The 25,923-nt window shown below is 41.7% G+C and overlaps 1 protein-coding gene across 3 annotated transcripts in view; it reads right to left on the bottom strand.

Moving 5' to 3' along the window:
• PREX1 (phosphatidylinositol-3,4,5-trisphosphate dependent Rac exchange factor 1) overlaps nt 1-25,923 on the bottom strand; it is a 222,263-nt gene that overhangs the window by 39,695 nt on the left and 156,645 nt on the right. For all 3 annotated transcript variants that reach the window (XM_024207459.2, XM_024207465.2, XM_024207472.2), the window contains exons 15-18: nt 18,102-18,174; nt 14,858-15,000; nt 7,472-7,564; nt 79-227 (exon numbers count right to left, since the gene is read on the bottom strand). In XM_024207459.2, coding sequence (XP_024063227.1) covers nt 79-227; nt 7,472-7,564; nt 14,858-15,000; nt 18,102-18,174 — 458 coding nt within the window. The remainder of the gene's footprint in view (nt 1-78; nt 228-7,471; nt 7,565-14,857; nt 15,001-18,101; nt 18,175-25,923) is intronic.

Genomic DNA, 25,923 nt, shown 5'->3' with positions numbered 1-25,923 from the left:
TAGTTACCTTAACAACAGGTATTAAAAAAAGTTAATGTCTCTGGATAACCTTCTATGTCTGACCCTCTGGGCACTTACTCTTTAGACTTGGTGGCCACCAGAAGTCTAAGTGGCCTCCGAGAGCAGAAAGATTGGTTTAAGATGGTCTCCACTTCTTGAAACGGACGCAGGAATACCAGGTCCTCATTAATGGAGTAGATCTTCCTTCCAACCTGCAGGCTGGCCATCTGCAAATGAAACATAAATACCACACAAAGCTTTAGGTCATTTGAAAGGTCTTTAACAGTTCAGGATGCAGGAAAGGTTGGCTACTGTAATACTCACTGTTAGAGTCACAGAGATTTATGGGGACACTGCAAGTATCAACTCCAGTACACACAGACAGAACTGAATGTCCTGCCAACACCGCAGGTCAGATCAACAACACAACAACATACAAGACAACAACTTAACAGTAAGATACGGATATAGTGCCACCTCTTGGTGGCGGTGCTGTCTACACTAAACCTTGCAATTCACAGGTGTGGATTGATAGCTTCGACTACTCCTTGGTTTGCAAGCTACTAGGATTATTAATGTCCAGAAGATATCCACAAAGTTTTTTTTTCTTTCCCCAGGTCACCAAATCATTTGTCAGTTACATTTAGAGACCCTACGACTGTCCACAACTAATAAAAGAATCTCTATCCAACAACAGTAACATGAAGTAATAGGGGATACCAAGAATACATTTACTTCCTAAGATTTTGCATTTCTACTGCACTTTTTGTTGAAGGATCGCAGACTGAGCCTCACTAACCCCTGTGAGATAGGGAAGTATTGCTATCCATAGTTGACAGGTGGGGAAACTGAGGCACAGAGACCAACATTTGCAAACTTGAATGACTGAATTTAAGCATATAATCTATAGTTACCCACCTAAATAAATGTGGCCTGATTTTAAGTAGTGTGGAAAGCCTGCCATGGATTTCAAAAGGAGATTTGGTTGCTCAACATCTCTGAAAATCAGGCCATTTTTATTCAGGTGCCAAACTTTAGTCCCCCAAGTTTGAAACTTTTGTCCTTAGTGACTTGGCCAAGGTCACACAGTAAGTCCGAGGCAGAACCAGGAACAGAATGCAGAACCCCCTGCTCTAACTATTAGATAATAACCCTTAACAATTCACTTACTAATCCATCCACATATCAGCTCGTTTTAAATGAGATACCAGCACCTAGACTGAGAATCACAAAATCCAGAATCCCCTTAATGAAGTTAAAGAAAAACAAAATGCTATGGGCCCAATTTACCACTCAGCTCTCAGGTTCTGAGTAACTCCCACTGATTTTAAGATCTGTCTTGTTCCATATCTTCTCTGCCTGAAAATATAATTGAAGCTGGTGAGGTTCAATGCTTTTGAACTCAGCCAGTTAAAAACGTCCAACACCTGAAGATGGTTTTACTCTCTTAGGCAAAATCTCTTCGGGATTGTACTGGGTTGCCGTTCTCAGTGTAAGTGTATTGCTCTCTATATTACTTGCACTTTCTGTTCATAACATCCCTTTAGAAACCTGTAAATGGTATTTCATTCCCCTTTCCTCTTGTATCTTTCCAGCTGGCAAATTTTAATTCCAGAAATTGGGCTCTACAAGACCTTGGCTATGCTGCCCTGACCACGAGCCCTTCGATGTTGCATTTGAAATCTACAGACAGTTTCATTGACTTACAATAAAGGAGGTATACACATTACTTCACAAATCCACTTCCAGATCTGAAACTTAACCTGTGGCATGAGAGAAGCTGGAAGCCCAGATTTGTCTTAGCCTATGAATGGTTTCGCTCATCTTAAACTAGCACTGCGATCTTGGAAATTAGAGCTCAGTTTATAGTCTAGGGTTCATTGATTTTTTTAATTAGAATTTAGGAAATACAAGTGCTTGGTTTTGTTCATTTCATCACAGAGACAACAGGAGCTGGTGCACCCTATTGCCTACTAAACTATATATTTTCTCAGCCAAATTATTAAAGGGAGAAGCCATCAAATGCTCTCTATATTACTTGCACTTTCTGTTCATAACATCCCTTTAGAGAACATCCCTCTCCTCTTTTATCTTTCCATCTGGCAAATTTTAATTCAGCCTAATCCACCTGCCCCCAGTTTCTAACACAGCTGAAATGAACATGACTCTTTTGACCTGGTGCATCATCAATATCAACTATGAGAGTTCTGTGAACAAAGTGAGGAGGATAGATTTTTTTAATATTTTGATTTATAGTTAAATGGAAAAGTTTGCGTCATTAGTAGCTATTTATACTGACAAGTTTGCAACAAAAATAAATTCAGATTTTCAGAATTATGCCTATGCATTTAATTTGTGCAGAGTTACTTCAAATTCACGCATAATTGCACTAAGTCTATGTGCAAACGACTACTTTAAATTTCTAATTGTCTCTTTATACCCACTACAGACCAATTTAGACAAACAATCACAGTACAGTAAATCCATGTACAAATTAGGTGCAAAGTTTCATGCCAAATTGAACAACCTAGGAAAATATAAAAACAACAAGGAGTCTGGTGGCACCTTAAAGACTAACGGATTTATTTGGGCATAAACTTTCGTGGGTAAAAACCTCACTTCTTCAGATGCATCTCCTTGACCAGACTCCTTGTTGTTTTTGTAGATACAGACTAGCACGGCTACCCCCTGATAGGAAAATATATTTTCTTCCATGGATTATAACAATTCAAGCAGATTAAAATTTGGAGTCGTGTTTCTTTAAGAGCAAAATTCTACATTGTAATGGCTCTTGCATTTCCTGAATCATGGACGTTCCTTATGATAACTCAGTACAGTTGTCTGGCTATGGGCCTCTGGCTTTTCTGAAGAGCGAGCAGCCCACTGGTTGCTATCCATCAGATGGCCTTTGGCCAAATGGTTGTATGTTGGACATGGTTTGTGCAAATACAATACATCTGCTTGTCAGTTGGATGTTCAAAGTCAGATAGCAAGCACAACTCTCAATGGGGTAATTTTTTCACTGTTGTTTCCTTCCTAGGTGTCTGAGTGTACTGTTTACAAACAAGCTCCAGGATCAAAACATGTGGAAACAAGTGTTGCTGGTAATATACTAAACATGGAATGCGTTGAATGAGGCATACCGGAGATACATACAGAAGGCTGGAAGGGACCTCAAGCGGTCATTTAGTCCAGCCCCTAGTGCTGAGGCAGGACCAAGTATACCTAGACTCTCCCTGACAGATGTTAGCCTAACCTGTTCTTAGAAACCTCCAGTGATGGGGATTCCACAACCTGCCTTGGAAGCCTGTTCCAGGTTAACTATTCTTATAGTTAGAAAGGTTTTCCTAATATCTAACATAAATTTCCCTTGACGTAAATTATGCCCATTACTTCTTGTCCTACCTTCAGTGGACATGGAAAACAATTGATCACTGTCCTTTAGATAACAGCCAGTAACATATTTGAAGACTGTTTATCAAGTTCCCCCTCAACCTTCTTTTATCAAGATGAAACATGCCCAGTTTTTTTAACCATTTTATCATTTTTTTTGTTCTCCTCTGGAGTCTCTCCAATTTGTCCTCGTCTTTCCTAAAATGTGGCACCTAGAACTGGACACAGTACTCCGGCGGAGGCCTCACCAGTGCCCAGCAGAGCAGGACAATTACTTCCCGTGTCTTACATATGACGCTCCTGTTAATACAACCCAGCAGGATATTAGCCTTTTCACAATTGCATCACATTATTGACTCATATTCAATTTGTGATCCATTATACTCCCAAGTTCCTTTTAATCAGTACTACCATCTAGCCAGTTATTCCTGATTTTGCAGCTGTGCATTTGATATATTCTTCCTAAGTTTAGTATTTTGCACTTGTCTTTTATTGAATTTCATCTTGTTTATTTTAGATAGATTCTCCAATTTGTCATTTTGACTTCTAATCCTCTCCTCCAAGTGCTTGCAACCCCTCCCAGGTCAGTGTCACCTGCACATTTTATAAGCATACTCTCCACTCCATTATCCAAGTCATCAATGAAAACATTGACCCAGAGCAGATCTTTGTGGGACCCCGATTAGATCCGTCCTCCCAATTTGACAGAACCATTGATAGCAACTCTTTAAGTATGCTCTTTCTAGCAGTTTTGCACCCACTGTATAGTAATTCAGTCTAGACCCCATTTCCCTAGTTTGCTTATGAGAATGTCAGATGGGACCGTGCATTACTAAAATTAAGATATATCACATCTAAGCTTCCCCACATCCACTAGGCCAATAACCCTGTCAAAGAAGGAAATTAGGTTGGCTTGGCATGATTTGTTCTTGACAAATCCAGGTTGGCTATTACCCTATTATCCTCTAGGTGCTTACAAACTGATTGTGTGCAGTGTTAGGCTGACTGGTTTATAATTCCCCAGATCCTCTTTATTCCCCTTTAAAGATAAATACTGTGTTTGCCCTTCTCCGGGCCTCTGGGATCTCACCCCCTCTCCATGCATTCTCAAATATAATCACTAATGGTTCCAAGATTGCTTCAGCTAGTTCCTTAAGCATCCTAAGGTGCATTTGATCAGGCCCTGCTGACTTGAATACATCAGACTTATCTAAATGTTCTTTAACCTGTTCCTTCCTCCATGTTGTTAATATTAATTGTTTTAAGTATCTGGTCACAATTAACCTTTTTAGTGAAGACTGAAGCAAAATAGGCATTAAACACCTCAGCCTTCTTGATGTCATCAGTTATTAGCTCTCCCTCCCCGCTAAGTGGAGGACCTACACTTTCCTTCATCTTTCTCTTGCTACTAATATATTTATTGAACCTCTTCTGATTGCCTTTTATATCATTAGCTTAGGTGTAACTCATTTTGTGCCTTAGCCTTTCTGATTTTGTCCCTACATGCCTGTACTATTCTTGAGTACTCATTATTAGCAATTTGTCCATGTTTCCACTTTTTGTAGGATTCCTTTTTGATTTTCAAATCATCAGAGCGCTCCTGATGGATCCATGCTGGCCTCTTACTATTCTTCCTATCTTTCCTTTACATCAGGATAGTTATGCCTTTAATATTGTCTCTTTGAGAAACTTCCACCTCTCCTGAACTCCCTTTTCCCTTAGATTTTCTTTCTGTGGGATTTTACCTACCAGTTCTGTGAGTTTGTGAAAGTCTGTTTTTTTTACATCAAACTGGCCTTATTCTGCTGCTCTCACTCCTTCCTTTTCTTTAGAATCATGAAATCTATCATTTCATGATCACTTGCACCCAAATTGCCTTCAGATTCACAACAGATTCCTCTCTGTTAGTTAGAATCAAGTTACTTCCTCAGTTACTTCCTCCACCTTCTGAAACAAGGAATGTCCCAAGTACATTTCAAGAACTCACTGGACATTTTGTGGTTTGCTGGATTATTTTTCCAGTGGATGACTGGGTAGTTAAAAGTCCCAGTTCCAGGTCTTGTGTTTTGGATATTTCTGTTTGTTCTAGAAATGCCTCATCCAACTCCTCCTCCTGATTTGGGGGTCTACAGTAGTCCCCTACTGTGACATCTTCACCAACCGACTGTCAACTGGTCTACCTCTCACCGCCTTCTGGACCTCAGAACAAGTGTATATATTCTTGATGTATAATGCAACACCACCTCTCTTTTTTCCCTGCCTGTCTTCCTGAACAAGCGATACCCCTCTACAGAAATATTCCAGTCATGAATTTATCCCACTGCGTTTCTGTGATGTCAATTAAGTAATAATTTAGTTTATGTACTAATGCTTCCAGTTCTTCATTTTTATTCCCCATATGCCTTGCATTTGTATACAGACATCTAAGATGCTGAGTAGATCCACCCATTATTATCCTTCTTATTGCTCCTATGACCCTACTGTAATTTTCCATTCTCCCCTCCCCTCCCCCCAACATCTAGCCCTATGTTAAGGGCACCTTTTTTTATACCTAGCTGTGGGCTTTTGTCCCCTGCCCCCTTTAATCTGGAGTAATTCCCCACTGAAGTTGATGGAGTTGTTCCAGATTCACACTAGTATATCTGAAATCCTAACCTGGCCTAAAGTTCGGTAATAAAATCCAATGAACCGTGGTTGGACACAATGAAGTGAAACTCCTTGCCCTGGTTTTGTCCCTGGAGTGTTAAAACAGGCAGAGGATTTCCAAAATGGCCTAAAGCTGCTGAGCTGGCACAGAACCATATGCTAGATCGCTTTGTAGCATCAAAAAGCAATTAAAGAGCCCAAGAATGTAATGAAACGCATTACTGCTAGGCTTCAAATCTTGGTGAATTGAGTTGACAGCTTTCCAGTTCAGTGAGATCTTGATTTGGTTCCTTCAAGATTTTAAAGCCAAGTTGAAAAGATGGGCAGATGGTCACAGCTTGTTTGTCTTGGACAGTCAAGAAAAAGATTCCTTAGAAAACTGTGTGCTTCTGTTGTCTCAAAACACAAACAGATTTTCAATGCAGAATGTTCTACAGGCAGCTGGCCAAAGAAATGGCCGAGGGATTATCTGTCAGGCAATGGTTTACCCTAGAGGTTTGCATTAATAAAATATTTGGCCAATTTCTGTTAATTTGAGTATGAGCTGAGGCATGGGCACAGCTTTGCTGATGGCTACAAAACAAAGGAGAATAAGATCATTTAATTCTAATATTAAACTGCATCTTAAAGTTGCTATTTGGGATTCTCTCAACATGTCGAAATCAATCTGGTTGCTTCCTCTCCTTAGATCATTAAGGAAGCATAGGCAGCCCAGAGCAGTACAGATCCAAGCAATCTGCAGGATCGCCAGGAAAGATAGTCCACAGACAGAGGTGCTAGGCTTGGACTTGGGAGATTAGCGTTCCAGACCCTGCTCTCCCACAAGCTTCCTGTGTGACATTGGGCAAGTCTCTCCATGCCTCCGTTCCGCAAAATGGGGATAATAGCACTTCCCTACCTTTGGGGGGGGAGGGGAAGGGGTTGTAAGGATAAATACATCAAAAGGTTGTGAGGTGCTCCGATACTGTGGTAATGGAGGCCATATAACTACCTCAGATAGATACATTACTATATGTGAGAATCCAATAAAGCTGATTAGGGCTTTTAGAAAACACCAGAATCACCAGTTTATATATGGTTGAAAAAAAAACAGTATTCAAATACAGTGTATGCCCACTCTGTAAATCCAACTACTGTCTCCCTGCTCTCAGCTTTGCATCTCCTGACACTGCCCAAGCTTTGCGATCATCACAGAAAGGAGCTTCTCACTTAATAAAAATGTTTCAGCAAGAATGTTTTACGCAAAGCAGCCAAACACGTATCAATGCACAGAGGCAGTTTATGACCAGAGGAACTGCAGACAATCCCCAATTTCCTATTAGCTGCCACTAACATGAAACAGGCTCATAAAGGATATTGCTGTGCCTTTTCAAAGAAGAAGCTTCTTCCCACTGCCAAAAGGGAAATGTTTATAATTGTCAGAAGGTCTCACCTCTGCATGAGATCCTCGCTCAACAGACTTGACCACGATTGCTTTATTCTTTTCTTCAATGTCAAACCCGTAGTCATCCTCTCCAGGTAAGATCTTAAAAACAAAAAGAGCACCGGGTAATGTTTTACAGATATGGAAGTGTGTTTTGGAGGAACTGGCGAGTTGAATGGAGACAGAGCTGGGCTTTTCACTTCTTAAGTCACGGTTGTCATAGATTCATGGATCTGAAAGTCAGAAGGGACCATTAGATCATCTAATGTAATCTTCTGCATAACACAGAGCCTAAAATTGTATCAGTTACTCCTCCCCTGTAGTGTATTGAACTTAATAACTTGTGATTTCAGTCTCTGTACTGAGTTCCATCAGATAAGCCTCATGCATTTTAGTGAACTTAACACATTTAATACACATCTAATAAATCAGAGAAATAAATCTAATAAATCAGATGAAAATAAAAGCTGCCTGTAATCTAACACGTGCAACTATGAGAAGAAAATTATAGAAGATTACTCCTTTGATCCTTCCGTCTTCTACACTGCTGAAAAGCACTAGTCTTTTTCTATTACAGTCAATGCCATTAACTAAAACTTATCAATTTCCTCCTGTTAGTGGTTCATCACAGCAGAAGATTATGAAAAATAGAACCTTCCTTCCCTGAAGGAGCCAAAAATCTCCAGGTGCAAAATAACTCACTACTCTAGGACACCTGCAAGAAAAACAACAACAACGACAACCTGTTCAGGAGATGTTCAGATAAAAAGGGAAGCACCAAGGGGGGAAGATTCAGTGGAAAATGTGCAGTGGTTCCTTCTAACAAAACGCTTTGAGAACAATGCTACTCAAGCATACTCAGTACAAAGAGTTCATTAGAAAATGAGCACAGTGCTAGTTAGGTTTTGACCTTGCACTGTTACAAGTGGCATGAGTTTCAGCCCAACACAATGTGTACATTATTGCCTCAAGTTTGGGATTCAATTGAAAACTACTTGGGCAGCTCTCCCATTCAACTTGTCATTTTCCATGCAAAGAGGCTGTGCAGTTTCTCTCCTGTTGGAGAAACATGCTCAGGGCTACATTTTCAAAGCACCAACTGGGGAGTTAGCCTTAAAATTCCCATTTATTTGAATGGGAGTCGCGTAGCTAAAGCCAAATGCAGTGTTAACCTTTTGGGAGAAAAATCAACCAACAGCGCTGAGGCAGGTTGTTGGGGAATAGTGGTAATTTCAGATAGCTCTATTGGAAACAACACTAACTCACTGTCCTTGTATTCCCTGATAACATGGTAAAGTTGCCACTCTATATGACCCACGACCACTACTCTGAACAAAACCTTGGGTGCTTCTGAACATTCACATGTGGCATGACAAGACCATATTCAGCTTTCTCACAGATGCGGATAGTGAAACAAAATGACCCAGTATCTTAAACATTCAAGGCACATCTACACAGCGAGCAGCAGCCTGCGGCCGCACGTGTCAAATCCAGATCAACAGACTCGGGCTCATGGAGCTTGCACCACGGTGCTAAAAATAGCTGTGTAGCTATTGCAGCTTAGGCTGGAGTTTGGGCTCTGTAGCCTAGGGAGAGGTGTAGGTTTCACAGCCCAAGCTATAATGTCTACACTGCTATTTTTTGCGCTGTAGCCCAAGCTCTGAGACTCACTGCTGTGGGCTGCTGCTCACTGTGTAGATGTACACAAAGGTCTTGATTTGCAAAACCTGAGAAGCCAAGGGCTACACACCATTGAACGTCTAGTTTGTGTGCAAATACCCTGATTGCACATGGAAATCTCTTTCATGCCCTGTCATTTTCTAATGACCTTCCTGCCCTTCACAGTTCTAAAACTGAGGGCAAACAGAATTGTTTGTAAAATGTTTAATGTGGATTGTTTTCAATGAAAGTGATGGTGATGAAACTAATAGTCCTACATTTCTATGCCACTTTTCAAGCCAAAGAATCCCAAAGCCCTTTTATAAACATTTATGCAAACTATAGTCAGTGTTCACTTCATCTGCTGCTATGCAACACTTGAAGAAAGCTGTGATGTGTTTTCCACATAATGAAATAGTAATACCTTGCATTTCAGTACAGTACAGCCTTTCATCCCAAAGGATCCCAAAGCAATGAAGAGACTTTCCATATACAGGAATCACTTCTGTCACCCCTGAAATGCAGCCACTTTGGGAGTATAAAACGGCAGCTGCTTAATACTGAACAGCAGCATCACACAATTATACAGTCCAGGATGTAAAGAAGAATATTCAATTGAAATTGCAGGGGAAGTTTAGACAGGCAGAACATCCTCAAATAGAATTTGGCCAGAACACAGGGAGAAGAAATATCCTAAAAATAGCCCATTATATTTGTTTCTATCACATTTGCTTTCTTTGCAACAAGTGAGATACGAGTTCCAGCACATGTATCACCGTTTATTAGTGACTGCACTCTTTCCCAATAACAGCTTGTTACCACTACAGTGTCCATCATAACAATTATATAGTTCTTTGTTTTGCTAGTCACTCTAGTACACAGGTTTCCAACTATGGTCTGCAGAGTAGTCCATGCAAAGCAGGCTGGTCACATGATGCTGGCTCCTCTTTCATTCCTAGCTGCTAAATCCCATTAAAAGGCAGCTAAAAATACTGAATTAAATATTTCTTGTATGACACTTTCCCACATAAGCTATAGTTGTAGTGCCACAGGGAAGTCATATAACTGTGAATGGTGGAGCGATGTCCATGATACAATGTCTATTAAAAGATGGTCCAGGCTCTGAAAAAATTGTAGATCCTCTACTTAATGTAATCAGTGTAATAGATATGTACAGGGGACTGTATCTTTAAGGGCTGATCTTCCCAGACAGAGCCACGCTATTTAATGGATGGCTCTTGGCAGAAGCAAAGATGGCTATTTGGGATATGGCAGAGAGGCAGAAAGTATAAGCTTTAAGCTAAGGAGAATCTAAGTCATTAATGATCACTTTCTGCCCTCAAATTTCCATGGACAGCTCCGCACTGAAATCAAAGGGGTTTGTGTGCCCCGATGGACCAGCAGAACTTGGCCACAAGCCAACATTAAAAAATAGTGACAACAAAGAGAGAGATGATTCAGTGAACATGGAACTATAACCCCACTGCACTATGAAAGTGCCCAATCATCTGGTAGGGGACTTTCCCCCAACATGGAAAACACATGTTAAACCATTGTCAGTGGCCAGGACATCAGATTGCAGTATGGTCTGTCTGAATAAACAGTAACACCAAATGGATAGCTTGTGGCTACCTTTATTCCAGGTTAACCTCTATTTCAGCCATCTTCTGTACACAAATGCACATGGGCTAAACCAGTGTTGGGAGGGAAGCAAAGGTTATATCTGCTACTCCCCTCACATACTTTCCAGTGGCCGGTTGATGGTGGCTATGTAGTCAGAAGGCTTGGAAGCACGCAAAAGGCTGAAGATTTCTCCCCTTGCATTTGCTGTGTTTTCGCTTTAGCTCAGTTTCCTCGGGGCAAATCCCTTTTACTGAGACTTTGTTCCAGTTTTCAGAATCTGGCCCCATAACTGTATTTTTAGGTATTCCTCAGATGTATTCCTTGTGCTCCTTGCATGCATACTGACCTAAGTGTGTGATCTTAAATCCAGTCCCCCTCAGGATACACGAGTAAAACTTGATTGCATGATTGCGGAAATCCAACTCAACAGAGAGTGTGAACATGGTTGAAGTGAATTAATTGAAAACTTCAGACATACACTAGTGGGGAAAACATTTGCAGCATAAACCCAGCTCTGCTATAAGCCTTGCCAAGGAAGCCTTTGAGCCACTAAAGTCTTTGGTGTTACATTTCGCCAATCACTAAACACAAAAAATAAAACACAACAAAAACCAAGATCCTTTTGATCCATGACCTCCACCGTGAACTGAACATTCTGAATAACTTAACAATGGAAGATTTACAGTATAAGAGAGACTTATTTTCACTTTAGTGTTTGCTGGGGTTTTTAGTGGCCAAATCCACTCAAAAATACCCTTATCATGGCCTCTGGCTACACCTGGATGACAGATGCCTCTTGTTATTGACTTGCCAGCCCAACTCCTTGGGAGTTCAGAGATCCCTCTGGGACAGACTCTCATTAGTGACTCTGTTCCTGAGGGTGTTTTTAATCAATGATTTTGAATTCTCAAGCCTGAATAGACTTTGGGAGGCTAGACCAATGAAAGGTAATGAGGCAGCCTCTCTCTTGCAGAAGCTGTGCAGAATGAGGTCATTTTATATTAGCACAAGACTTAAGAATAATTCCCCTGGAATGAGTAAACAGTGAAGAGATTTTATTAGGGAGTGAGCAGGACTTTATTTTAACAATGCAAGTCACTATTTAATCTCTGAATAAGAGAAATGTGTTTTGCAATTCCATAGTTTTATCAGCACATTTAAGGGGGTTGCCTTGTTCATTGAAATGGCTCTTTTAAAATTGAAGTGAGAAACATGAATGAGTTATAATGCAACCTAGTACCTACACACTTGAGACCCTGGGATGCGAGGGTGCTACACTATACAGAGTAAGTTCAAAGTGCTATTATTATTAATTATTATTTGATTTAGTGCCTTTTGTTTTCAAAGCCTCTTCTAAATATGACCGAGATAGAAGGTAAGTATTATTCTCATTTTGCAGATGGGAAAACTAAGGCACAGCATGTTTAAGTGACTTGCTTAAGGCTATACAGTGAGCTCATGTCAGAAACTAGATTAGGACACATGTGTATTCCTCATTCTTGTGCTCAGACCACTAGATGCCACCTTTCTCCAAAACACCTACAATGCCAGAAGGCAGTAATGTTGGTATTGACTTTCAACGGTGGCTAGGCTCCTGAATGACGTAGGTCCTTTTGAAAAATGGGACTTAGGCTCCTACTGCACTCCTTAGATGCTTTAGAAGCTGTTCCCCATGATGTTTGCAGGCAGTATTTCTACAGTGATGGGAAACACTCTGACACCTTTCATTTAAGATCAGACAAATGATCCTGACTCGGTTGGTGTACCCTACTGATAGACTGTACTGTGAGTGTGAAACTTCTGGTGGATCCTTCATGGATGTCCATCTCCACAAGTACATTTGTCTGTCTGAGATTTGATTCTTTAAGTGTTGGGCCTGATGAGCTGAAGTGTAGATCAAAAGTTAACAGGGGAATGCTGCAACATGGATACAATCCCTGTAGCTGGAGGCAGTCAGAAGCCTTAATGCTTTCTGAACTATGCGAAGAATTTTGTGTATTTTTTCAGCATGTCAAGATTTATGTCCATAAATCAAAAACAACTGCATAAATAAATGAATATCAAACTTTGTTTGAAGTGCATTTTTTTCCAGCCTGGAATCACTTTCCTTTGGCATTTGTGATTTTCATTGGCCAGAAAGCTCTTGTTGTTTCTCTCCTTACAGTGCAAGGTTGTCCAAGATAGGGAAAGGGGAAAAAACCTAGCACCAGTTGGTAAGTGAGTTGAGTTTGTTCCCCTCAGGCAACACAGGTTACACTGCAGAGATACAGTACAGAATCCAGCAGAGCGGAGGTTGTGTTACCCTAACTACAATGTGGCTTACAGGGAGCCCTAAGGGGCAAGGCGGAGATGTTCTGCAGACAGGGAAGCACAAGGATTCCAGCAGCTCCTTATTGCTAACCAAAAAAGGGAGGCATGGATGTTATCATGAATAAATGTGATGCACTTCCAGTGCTTGTATCTGTGGGATCTTCTACTTCACAAGTATTCAGGCAGCTCTTGGTTTGTTTGTGTAAATAGCAATGAAGCGCAGAATTTTAGCACAAATAATTATTAATTTGAAAATCTGTACCAAGAAGTGTGCTGTTTATTTGCTATGAATCATTCATTATTCATTTTCGACTGTTAGCTCTTTGGGAGGGGATTGTGTTTGTGCCTAACACAATGACACTTGTTTAGGAACTACAGTAACAGTAATGTAATAAGTATTTCTCCTGTTTTAAATCTTTCAGTTACCCAGTCAGGGAGTAGATGTCACTTAGGTGCTCAGTCATACACTACTTGTAATGGATAGGAAACAGACAAAGCGAACAGCCCAAGAGGTTGAAATTTATTCACATAAACACTTTGGTGAATGCTAATAAACACCCATTAGCAGAAAGTAGGATCAATCAGGTCTACTGCTGACCTTTAAAAGGCTCCCTTATTTCAGGGGTAGAAATAATGCTGTTGTTAGACACTTGAACTTTTAAATAAGGGGGAAGAAAAGTGGAAGATGTATGCTGGTTAATCTGTTTCCCCCAAAAAGGGACCTCTGTCCACAGGGAAGCAAATCAAAGCCGCTTGAGTGATGACAATTCCCTATGAGTGAATATGAAAATGATCTCTGAGTGCTTTGCAAAATGCAGGAATCAAGCCCAGAGTGTAAGTTCTTGGCAAGTTAAGTAAATTATTCCTTTAGCAGCTTCTTTGTATCAAATGACTTTATAGGAGGATGAATATAGACACACAGCTCACTAGCACTGGCTGCGCAGGTGAACGATTTTTAGGGAGAAGGAGGGAGGGACATCACTGTATAGTGCTTTAAATATCACAATTAGCCATTAAGACAAACATTGAATGATCTCCCTGCAGGTAGAATAGCAGCAGGAGGGTACAATTTTGGCCATCCACCAGGAAAACTCCTCCCTCCTTTAATGGGCCTCAGGATCCTTTCCAACAAAGCTGTTTTTGTTGTTACTGACCTGGGCTTTCTTTCTGCTCCTGCATTCTGCCAGTGCTCAACAGGAGAGGAGGGTGGGCTCTGGGCCACTGACAGTAAATGAGGTTTTCTGGACAAATGACATCCAAGTCCAAACAAGGGTAAAGCAGTCCACATGGAGTCAAGAGTGTGATGGTATTTAACAGACTGGGAATTATGGGAAATAACTATTTGAAGGGCAGTCAACATGGAGAACAATATTATTGCCTGGAAAATGGTTTTCTTGGATCCCAGCCATGACTTTGGAACTGAGACTTGAACTGGATATGTTCTGTATAGGAATCCAGCCTATCTGAAGCTATTTGGAATCACTGATAGTGACTCCTAAAAATATATGAATCTTGGAGAATTACCCGACTTTTACCTAAGTACATCTTCCATGCTATTTATGTCACTCAGTGTTTAACTTCAGCCCATTTGATGCAAGGCCTCCTTTTGAATCTACCTCCCCCATCTTGTCTCTCAAGAAAAAGAAGCCTCACAGTGAATCAGTCAGCTGCAGTATCTGGCTACTGTCTGTAATTTCCCACCCTGTTTTTTTTCTACTATACTGTGGTCTAAATTTAGTCTCTTAGAAAGCTAAAGATCACAATGCCTTTTGTGAAACAAACACCAGACCAGCTCTGTCTTACCAGCAGGCGCTTTGCTAGGATGTTTTCAATGAGCTTGAAGTCATTACGCAGCTGCTTGCTCTTGAAACTTGTACCCTCCATCTCCTCATCAGCATAAAAACGGAAATATTGGGATTCATCCTTGAATTCGCTCTTCTCCAGGACTGAAAACCAAAGGTGGAAGACACACACACACGTGGACAGAGAGAGAGAGCAAGTTAGAAGGAAATCTAAAAATATTTCCCCAACCTTTAGAAAACTAAAGACCAAACAAAATCCTGACCACCAATTCTAGCCAATCATTTATTTAGCACACTTTGGACACACCTCTCCAAGATGCATGGTGGATCTTGGTCTGATCTTCAGTTCTTCTGATCATAGGCATAGTTTGACTTCTATATTTGGGGGTCAGCTCCAGTCAGGCCAATGTGGCTGTGTGTGGGGGGCAGGGGCAAATTCCACGTCTGCCTGAGGCTTGCAGTTTGGGAGGGCAATGCCCCCTCTGACACCCCCAAACTACACCCATGCTTCTGATGCATGTGTAATGCCCATCGGGGCCTCTTAGAAGAAAGGTGCTATGTAGTATATTATCAAGCATTAGACAACTATGTATTATGGTTGGTTCATATAGGTCTCATCTCTGGAAACACCACTTGGAACCTGGAAAGTAAATATTACTTCCCCACTGAATTAGCATTTCTTCATTGGTCAAATGCTGATTTATCTTTGGCAGTTTGTCTAATGGAGCTGAAACACATATTGATGTGATTTGTTTACTTCCCTGTCTTGGCATCAGCATCATGGAGGAAGACAATGGGCAGGTTCACAGCTTTGGGAACAATATTGCTCTTGAACTGCTTGTTAGAGGGATAGCAAGGGAGTCCACACATAATGGTTCAGAGTGTATGTGGAATGAAGGTATTAAGAATGGATAGGAGAGCTGAAAATGGGAGTGGAGTTCCACCATATGGCTCTGAGAGAGAAAGGCTGTTGTATGTGTGTAACAATAGCTTTATAAACCAGAGTAAATCTGGGTGCTAGTGCCCAAAGAGTTCCATGCTGGGCCCCATGATCCCTATCCCTACAGCTTTAAGACCATGCCCAATCCCCATGGCTCCTGCTTATTCATATTCAACGTGCCTCTCCCTGCAGTCAGATATGGGGCACCTTTTCACGCTATTGGTGCAGAATCTGAAATACTCAAGGGAGGATGCAGTGACTGCTTTGTCAGCCACTAGCTGGAGAAATTCCCATCTGTAAACACAAGCCCATTGTGAGGCTTCCAAAGGCCAGTCAGCTCCACACAACAAAAAATGGCCTCAGAAGTAAATTAACTTCTCAACAGAGTCTCTTTCCTTCAGCAGCTTTTTTAATCACTTGTCTGGCAGGGATTTGCAGAACCAGTTTGGCCGTGGTGTCTGTTTCCTCATATCTGTTTCCTCTTCTGGGGCCATGTCAAGGGTGGTTCTGATTAAAGCCTATGGGTAAACACTGCAGAGAAACCTACAGACAGCCTCTGATCTGGCCCAGAGCAGCAATACTGGGTGCTCTCCACACTCCTCCTCCTCTCCAGTCCCTGACTCACCTTTTCCAGGAACATTTCATGACAATGTTTGCAGCCATTTCATTTATATATGTATATAATATATCTGTATTTAAAAGCCTGCAGTTGTCACAAGGCAATGTATCCTAAAATCCAGGCGATGGCTGGGGCACTCCCTGAGGGTCTGCCAGAGATGGGGGCTCTACAACATACATTTTCCAGCTCTGAGCTCAGGTCTCCATGCACCCAATCACCAGGCTGGAGGGATGAAAGTTTGGACCCTCGGCTTCCCTGGGGATTGCTCATCACTTGTCTCCTTTTCATGATGGGCCATATTCTGAGACACTTGCTCCTGTTGAGTAGGACCTTGCTCTGAAAGGATCGTTAGGGCTCTTTGAGAAGTAAGGGACTACACAATGTGAATAAGGGTATCACAATCTGACCCTCCCGTCCCTCTTCCTCCAGGTTTCCTGAGTGGGGCCAGAGCTGCTGGCTGAACTGAAAGAGAGCGAACATGCTAGTGAGTTTCCACATGGTGAGTTCCCCCAGTTCCATAAACTGAGATTAGCAGTTAGACTCCGGGAACAGGCTGTGCTTGCTACAGTGTCTTCTCAGGGATAGGCAATGGGGGCAGAGAATTTAATTCAAACTCTAAAGCCCCAAATGGCTACAGATTCTCAGAATCCAAGCTTTTACCTCCCATGTGAATTTCCATTGGCTTTGCCCATCTAAAATGCCCATCGGAGAGGTGGTACCTTTTCATTTTGGGGCAGGAATTATAGTGATGCTGCTTTACATTCCCTCACTAATTGCTACTCCTATATTGCACTAGGGTTTTTGGATATTTCAGCTGGGTTTCCCACATGCCGCATTGTGATTACTATGAGGACATGGGAGATGGCAGAATGTGGGGTCAGTAAACAGCCGGTGCTTTTATTTTAGAGCAAATCTTTACCGCTGTGGGGGTGCAAAAACAATCTAAAATAGCCACGAGAAATTAAAGAGCAGGGCAGACCTCAAAACACAGGGCTGAGCTTGAGAATCTGGCAGCTCCAGCAGCTCAGCTCTGAGGGCTGCCAAGGCAGCTCCAAGAGGCAGGAACTGGACTGAGCAATTTGGCAATTCCTTTAGAATAGCTCAGCCTAGTGTTTGGAGATTCAGCACAGGTTAGACCAGGGCATGTCATGTCACTCTTGAGACCCACTGAAGTACATTTCAGGACCGCACTTAGCCAGTGTAGAGGGGAGATATTTTTCTCACCATGTGTTTCAGTGCCATGTCTGGGCCATCGGAAATGCCGCACATGCTAAGTGCTGCAGTTCTTACCATGAACATCATCAACGTGTCAAGTATCGGGGGGGGTAGCCGTGTTAGTCTGTATCCACAAAAACAACAAGGAGTCCGGTGGCACCTTAAAGACTAACAGATTATTGCCCAAATAAATCTGTTAGTCTTTAAGGTGCCACCGGACTCCTTGTTGTATCATCAACGCAGGGGGACCCTATGGGGGAGCTATTACCCCAGACATCCTGTATAGGCTCAATGCCTGCAGTATTCCCCATAGCTGCATTTCAGATGGATCCTGCTGGGACCTCTGCAGCTGTTTGTATATCAGCATGTGTGGCACAGCCTATAGGAGAGGGATTTGCAGATATCCCCGGTTAATGAGACTGAAGTGAGAGCTCTGTTAATTGGCTATGAGATGGGTTATTGATACATTACCATGATGCATGAAACCATTATTGCAGAGTCCAACACCCAGTGCGACAGCTTCCTCCCGAGTCTGACAGTCTCCCTAGAAACAGGAGGATAAATGTTACACCTCAGACTACTTCCTAATCTAAACAATTTCCCTGCCCTGTGCTTGCGGCTCTGAAATTAGCAGAGTGGTAGAGAACAATAGCAAACAATTAAAACAGGCCTCCCTTTGCCCAAATCCCATTCATTCCTATATATAGCACCCCTTCCCTCCCACAGGAATTGGGAGGACAAAAGACCAAGCCCCTGGAAAGCAGCTATTTTACAAGCACAGACGAATAATATTACCTCAGTGTGGAGACTTTTTTTCTTTATTACTGGCAATCACAATAAAGATTGAGTTCAGTACCCATTAGCCACAGACAATACCACTCATTCTTAGAAGGAGAGAGAGATTTTTATCTATATCTAAACCGAGAGGGAAAACTCTCTATGCATAATCAGTTCAAGTGAACTCCCAAAGGTTGCATTTAATTAAACTTCTATGGTACTCTGTTTTCTCATACAGCCAAATCTACAAAAAAGGACTCACTCAGTTAAATATCATTTGAAGCCCTCGAGCCAACATTTCAAAGTAGGGTGCAAGAGGTGCACCTGCAAATGTGCCTGTTACAAATCATTAAAAAGTAATTTGCATGCAGAAAATTGGTTATTTGCAATAAATGCCCAAATTCTGCATATGTAATAGTTTATTTGGCATGCACACGGGAAGATTTTTGCAGGTGTGCCTCCTGTACCCTCTCTTGCTCGCTACCAGCCCCTGCAAGGTGCTGAGTATGGTTCACAGCTCCGAGTGACAACCCACTGATTTCTAGGTGCTCAGCATCTCTCAGGATCAGGCCCTATTGAGGTGCCTTTATTTCTAAAATAAAGGCCACAACTGCAGCCATTAGAGGTTGTTCTCAAGAGAAAAATACAAAGAAACAAAAAATGTATGAAGAATGACGAGGCTCCACCCTGCAGACCTTACCCATGCAGCCTGGGATTTAACACTCAAATTAAGCACACAGTTTGAGCACAGGTCCCGTACTCCCCAAGCCCACACCCTGAAGTTGGCTAAGAATGACTGACATGCTTAGGGTAGATTCCTATTACCCTGACTTGTTTGCATTTAGGCTCCCTCCCTTCTACTGCCTTATCCTCTGCATATGCTGCTCACTGTGAGATGGTGTGACTGCCACTATCTGACAGCAAGACAAAACCCATGAGATCTGCAAAATAAAAAGCAACGGCTGTATCCCTGCCAGGATACAGCGTGACTGCTCCAGGGGTTGCCTGAGTCTATTTCATAATCTCCCAAGGATACACAAGCAGTAGGTATTAATAAACAGTAAACTCAATTTTTGACTGTAAACTAATTTCAAGGCTTTACAAGTCTCTTCTCAGTTTCAACATCCTGCCATGTGACAATTCCCAGCTATCAATATGACTTATTTTTTAGGCTAAATGGATAGTTCGTTCTGCGTAGGGGCTGGGATTTAAAATCTAATTTAATTCTGTATTTGTGAATAAATTGAAGGGGAAATGCCTTCTGACACCATTCTTTAAATTAGCCTTTGGGATCTGGTTCTCTTCCAGGCAACTGCACATTAAAATCTCCACGTGCGGGGATTCTAAAGCAAACTTGGCTACTCCTATGACATTAGCGTGGCCTCAGATCACATCCCTTGAAAACCAGCACCTTTTAAATTTAGGAGGTAACTAAAAATAGAGCATTTCAGATCCTCGGTGCATATTTCCAAATAGTATTTGGCAATCCCTCCAACTGCAATAAGAGCAGTAATAAAAAAAAACCATAAAGAGAGACATCATTTAACATTCTACATATAATTTTAGATGTGTCTCTTGCAGAAACTGCACATGAAACTCAACACACCACCATGTTACTCTGGTTTTATGCCAGTGTAATCAATGGATTGCACTCAATGGAGCTACCCCCCGGGAAACAATGAGCTAACATAGTGGTGAATAAGGCCCAATATCCCTTTATTATTATTTGTATTGCAGTAGCACCTAGGAGCCCCTGTCATGGATCAGGATCCCACTGTGCTAGGCACTGTACAAACACAGAGCAAAAAGACATTCCAAAGACCTTACAATCTAAGTATGAATCAAGAGACGACAGATGGAGACAGATAGACAGACAGACAGACGGGAGTAGAAGGAGACACTATTGGCCAGCATGGTAGGCAGTGTTCTCAATACACTAGTGGCCAAACCGTGGCTAAGTTTTTTTTGTAGACATCACTGTAAAGGAGAGTTTTCAGGAGGGTTTTGAAAGAGGAGGATGAGATAGTTCTGGGGATGTTTACAGGGAGCTCCTCCCAAGCACAAGGGGCATCATGGGAGAGAGCACAAAGGAACCTGTTTGGAAATGTAACAAGGAGGTGATGGAGGGTGGCATCATGAGCCAATCGGAGGCGGGGTGCTGAGAGCCATTGAACCAAACTGTAAACCCTGGATATAATGGAAACGACTTCAAGAGGGGGGTGCTGCAGCACTCCCCTCCCCGCACCCCTAGTTCCAGCACCTATGATCAGAGGTGGGAGTCTACATCTCAATAGTGAGTAAAAGATGAAAGGTAGGGTGGGGATAGGCCAGGAGGGCTTTGAAAGTGAAGACAAGTAGATTATGTCTGATGCAATAGAGAAGGGGGAGCCAGTGGAGGGATTCAAAGAGGGGTGACATGGTCAAAGCAATGGGCTAGAAGAATGATCTTTGTAAAAGCATTCTGCTTTACATTCTTCCTTTTACTTTCATACCTCCTTTCCTAGAATTACCACTTAATGTTTTCCGGGTGGAATGTGGACCAACTATTGGTGGATTAGCCTCTGTCATCTCTGGGGCTCTGGATTCAAATTCTGACTCAGGTCACAAGTGAACTGATTTTTGTCAGTACCAATATAGTCTCCAGCAGATGCTTGTGATTCTTATAAAATCAAGGTGCGGTTCTGCACAGTTTTGCAGACTGATCAGGAATGCTCCCAGCTCTGCATATTCTTTTGTTATTTTCAGGGCACTTGCAGCTCACACTGAAGTCAAATTCAGGTCAATGGGAGCTGCAAGAGCTCCATTACAATTCAGACCCTTATCTAGGCTGGGAAGCCTTGGGAAGTAATGCTCCCACTTTAAGAGGGCACACACTTCAGTTCCAGGGTGCCCAGATCCTCATATTACTTGCTGCCAGCTCAGTTGCCGCTGCAGATGTGGTCTTCTGATGGCCTGATCTGACTTAGCAGCACCTCCTCAGTAACCTTAAGGAAATTCTGTGCCTAGAAGATGCTTATTTCCCTCTGTTACATGTACAAGCAGATAGTATGTTGCTTATGGAAGCTGAATTATAGAGGAAGGCTTTGGATAAGACAGAGGAAAGGATGGTATGGAGGAGAGAATGGAGGAATTAACAGGAAGGGATGGTTTGTCCACTACAAACATGCCTAAGAAAATCTTTGCTTCAGCTAGTGCAAGTCAGCATCATTCGAAAGAAGTCAATAGAGCTATGCCAGTTTACACTAGCTGAGAATCACGCCCACACTAAAGAAGGAAATGCCCAGAGATGCACACAAACACACCTCCATGATGAAAGTTCTACCAGTGAGCAAAAGGAGCTGTCCTTTAGCATCCCAGCAGCACTCTCTTTGGGATGCTCTCGTCAGTGCTCTGTCTTGGGATTGTGATTATTATTTACATTACAGTAGAACGCACAATGTGCTAGGTGCTGTCTGCACACATAAGGAGACAGTCCCTGCCCTGCTTACAATCTAAGAAGAAAAGCAACATATAAAGGAGGGAGGATAGGTCTAGAATCTACAATTACAAGGCTCAGCCTGTGGCCCCTGTTACAGCCTCTTCGCACGCCTTTGGTGAGGCAAAGGGGATGTAAAACCAACCATCTGAACATCCTCCTCATATGGGAGAATCCCTATGTGGCACAGGGTCACCAAAGCTAGCCTATACCACCTACTTTGTAGCCCTCCCCCACCCCCAAGTTAAGGGGAATGACCAAGAGAAAAGGACATGGCCCTTGCATTATGGTGATCTCTTGCTGTTAGAATGGTCTCCTGGGGGCTGTTTCAGCTGGAGAGACTTAGAGCAGTCCTGAAGCTGCTGTGAGTTTCTCTGGAGCCTAAACTGGCCCTTGGCTTGGCCCAGGATTGGGGATTATAAAGATGGGTGAGAGCCTCATTCACCTTTCCTTAACTGCCACTCAATACCAAGCTATTGTTAGTTGGGTAATTTCTTGCATCAAGATAGAACCAGATCTTGAGCAGGGATTTGAAGGAGGAGAAGGAAGTGGCCTTTACAGACCAGTTCATAGTGGTACAGAAGAAAGCACAAGAATGATTGTTGGAGCCTTTTCCTCAGAGCTACAGCTATTAAGCTTCCATCAACTACAACAGCCCTCATTCTTATGGGAAGGGCCCGTATTCATCTTTTTTCAGTCAGCTGTCAGTGGGAGGTAGATGAGATTGGAACATGAAGGGGATAGGATCCAGCCATTCACCTGCATGAATGTTTAGTGGATTATCTATAAATTTCCACGCAATCACAGATGCTGGAGCAGGTATTTCTCCTTTCAGGCTATGACCACTGAAGCCCTCTCCCGACAATGGTCAGAGGGTCACCGGAGAAATACCCAACACAGGCTTTCTTACAAGTCTTCATTTTCCAGGACTTAACCCCATGCCATGGGATGAGACATAAATACCCCATCTTCCATCGGCCATGTTTTTCCCTCCAATGCCATGGCTAATACTGTGTTCTAGTGTTGAATACAGAACACACCTTAGACACAGAATGGGAGATGACTGAGACCAAATCCAGCCATTGTGAGCAGGAAATAACTAACAGAAAAGTCAAGCAAGCTCTGTATTAAATCTCCAGGCTTATGGAAATCCCGCAGCATCCCTCTCTCACACAAAGACTCTCCGGTATTGAATATGCATTACTAGTATTCCAAGTTGCACAATTTAATAGGCGTGATAGTGAGAGGTGCTGAGCACCTGCAGCCCCATTGATGTCAGTGGAGCTACTAGTGCTCAACATCTCTGATAATCAGGCAATTAGTGTCTATGTTGGCCCAGATTCTGAGAGCACGTGATACACAAAGGATTGTTGCATGTATCAAATTTAAATGGCAACAGGTTAAATGTACACATAGTTAAGTGTCGCTCAAGACCAAATTCAGCTTGACTGTTGACAGATGCAAGAAAATATAATATTCTCCAAGTAGGAGGCAGGGTTTAGGATCTCAAATGATGGCTAAAATGTCATTTCTTTTATAGGAAAAAAGCTCTTACTCCTTTGTGTTGCTGAATCTTTTGAATATTTGTGAGGGCCAAGGAAATGAAAAACAGCCTCTTCTATTAGTGAAAGATCCCCCTGACTTTTCCAGTCCAAATGACAAACAGAAGGCAGATTCCATCCTTCAAGTACTATGTTGAATCATTGAATCTAAAGGAAACAATGGTCTTCACTATTTTTGTACATTTCTAAATCAAACCATGATTTTCTACTTAAAATCCTGACTATAGAGGGTTTGTCAGAACCAGAAAGTGCATTTTTTCCAAGATCCCTTTTCTGTGATGTGTTTAATTATGAAATCACATTAGACACCACAACCAAGATTTTCAAAAATGGGTGCCTAAAGTTAAATTCCTAAGGCCATATTTGGGTAACTAAAAGATGAACTGATTTTCCAAAGGGCTGAGCACCCAGCGGCTCGCATTGAAATCAGCTGTTAAATATTTAGGTAGAAGATCCAAAGCGTGACCAGTTGTAAGATAACAGTTCAATCTGGGGGTGAGGATTCCAAGCAAGTGCATAGGAAGGCTGCTCTTTGTGGGTCTATCTGACTGGAAATCTGATTGTTGTTATCGTAAATGCAGGGCACTTACAGTGTAGCTATAGTCAGAAAAGTGGCCACATGAAAGTGGCATCATCCCCATATTCAACATGCTGCATATGCTCCCCTCAATGCCTGGAAGTTGCATCTGCTTTATTGATACAAACACCTTTCCATTCCTGTAGAGCCATCACAGCTATGGAAGAGCAATTGGGAGTCTATTCTGTTTAATGCACATCAACAAGGCCACCAGCTAAATTCTAATTACACAATCTTTATTACTGCTCTTATAGAAAAGTCCTAATAGAATTCTACAGAAGTGCATTAGGGTTCTAGAGAAATTACTCAAATACCTGCAGAATTTAATAGAAAATAATCATCTTTCTATATGTTTCTGTACCATCCTATAGGTTTCCATAGCATGGAAGCAATTTTCTATTAAATTCTATGGGATAGTTAAAAAAAAAAACTATAGAAAAGTGAAAATTTACTACTAAGTTCCATAGGACCTATTCATAAAGGAAGGAATGACATCAGTAGCAGGAAGAATCTGGCTGGATTTTTATATCCATGGAAGAATTTGTAGTGCCACCAGTTAGAAAAAAAATCATATTTTTGATTTTTAATTTAGCAAATTTGGGACTCAATCCAACTCCCACTAGAATCAAAGGAATGTCCCCAATGACATGAATGGGAATTGGGCCAAGGCCAAGATGCAGAAGTTAAATGTTGACAATGTTCCTATTAACTAAATGAATACCCCAGACATTTTTCTCATATCTCACACACATCAATTTAGCCTCTATACACAGATGATTCAAGCCTAATGCATGAAGTGTAAAGGAAAATTCAGTGAACAGCAAACCTGCAGGCTGGATTAACCGAATAGAATGAGGAAAAGGAGGGGAAAAAATGAGTTGACTTTCTCCAGACCTAAGACTGATCTTTTATTTTGACCTCTGAGTCATCCTCTTGCCTACAGAACTGTGATTAACTACAATCATGGCCGCATTAGATTGATTAAATTGCTCCCCTTTGGCCAGAGCAGCTTCTTTTCCCCCCATTCTCCATGGACCCTGTTAAGCCACATGGAACAGATTCAACAACCTGAGCTCTAATCTGTCTGCTTTCCTTCTGCCTTTGCTAGGCAGGAATAGGTAGCCCCCCTTCAGCTGTTTCATTTGATAAATGGGGTCCCACAGTGTGTCTTCAATCACGTTTGTTTCCTTAATGTAAAAAGATGTCAAATGCAATTGGAGAGAACCTTTCCGAAGAAGAACATTCCAGGCCCGATGCTTACTTACACAAAGGCCCTTTTACGTCACTTTGGCAATATAATAATACCTAGCTCTTATCTAGTGCTTTTCATCAATGAGAACTTAAAATAAAGGGGTCTGTATGTAAGGGAGAGTCAGGTTCTAGGGCTGTCGATTAATCACAGTTAACTCACGCGATTAACTGACAAAAATTAATAGCGATTAAAAAAATTAATCGTGATTAATCACAGTTTTAATGACCCTGTTAAACAATAGAATACCAATTAAAATGTATTAAATATTTTGGATGTTTTTCTACATTTTCATACACATTGTATTCTGTGTTGTAATTGAAATCAAAATGTATATTATTTTTGATTATAAATATTTGACTGTTAAAATGATAAACAAAAGAAATAGTATATTTCAATTCACCTCATACGAGTACTGTAGTGCAATCTCTTTGTCGTGAAAGTGCAATTTACAAATGTAGATTTTTCTTTGTTACATAACTGCACTCAAAAACAATACAATGTAAAACTTCAAGCTTCAAGTGGAGCTTACAAATCCACTCAGTCCTACTCCTTGTTCAGCCAATCACTAAGACAAACAAGTTTGTTTACACTTATAGGAGATAGTGCTGCCCTCTTCTTATTTACAATGTCACCAGGAAGTGAGAACAGGC

Source organism: Terrapene carolina, unplaced genomic scaffold, assembly GCF_002925995.2.
Source record: "Terrapene carolina triunguis isolate 2854851 unplaced genomic scaffold, T_m_triunguis-2.0 Scaffold130, whole genome shotgun sequence".
NCBI classification, from domain to species: domain Eukaryota; kingdom Metazoa; phylum Chordata; order Testudines; family Emydidae; genus Terrapene; species Terrapene triunguis.
The sequence above is the reverse complement of the archived record's forward strand: the minus strand, read 5'-3'. Positions and strand labels throughout refer to the sequence as shown.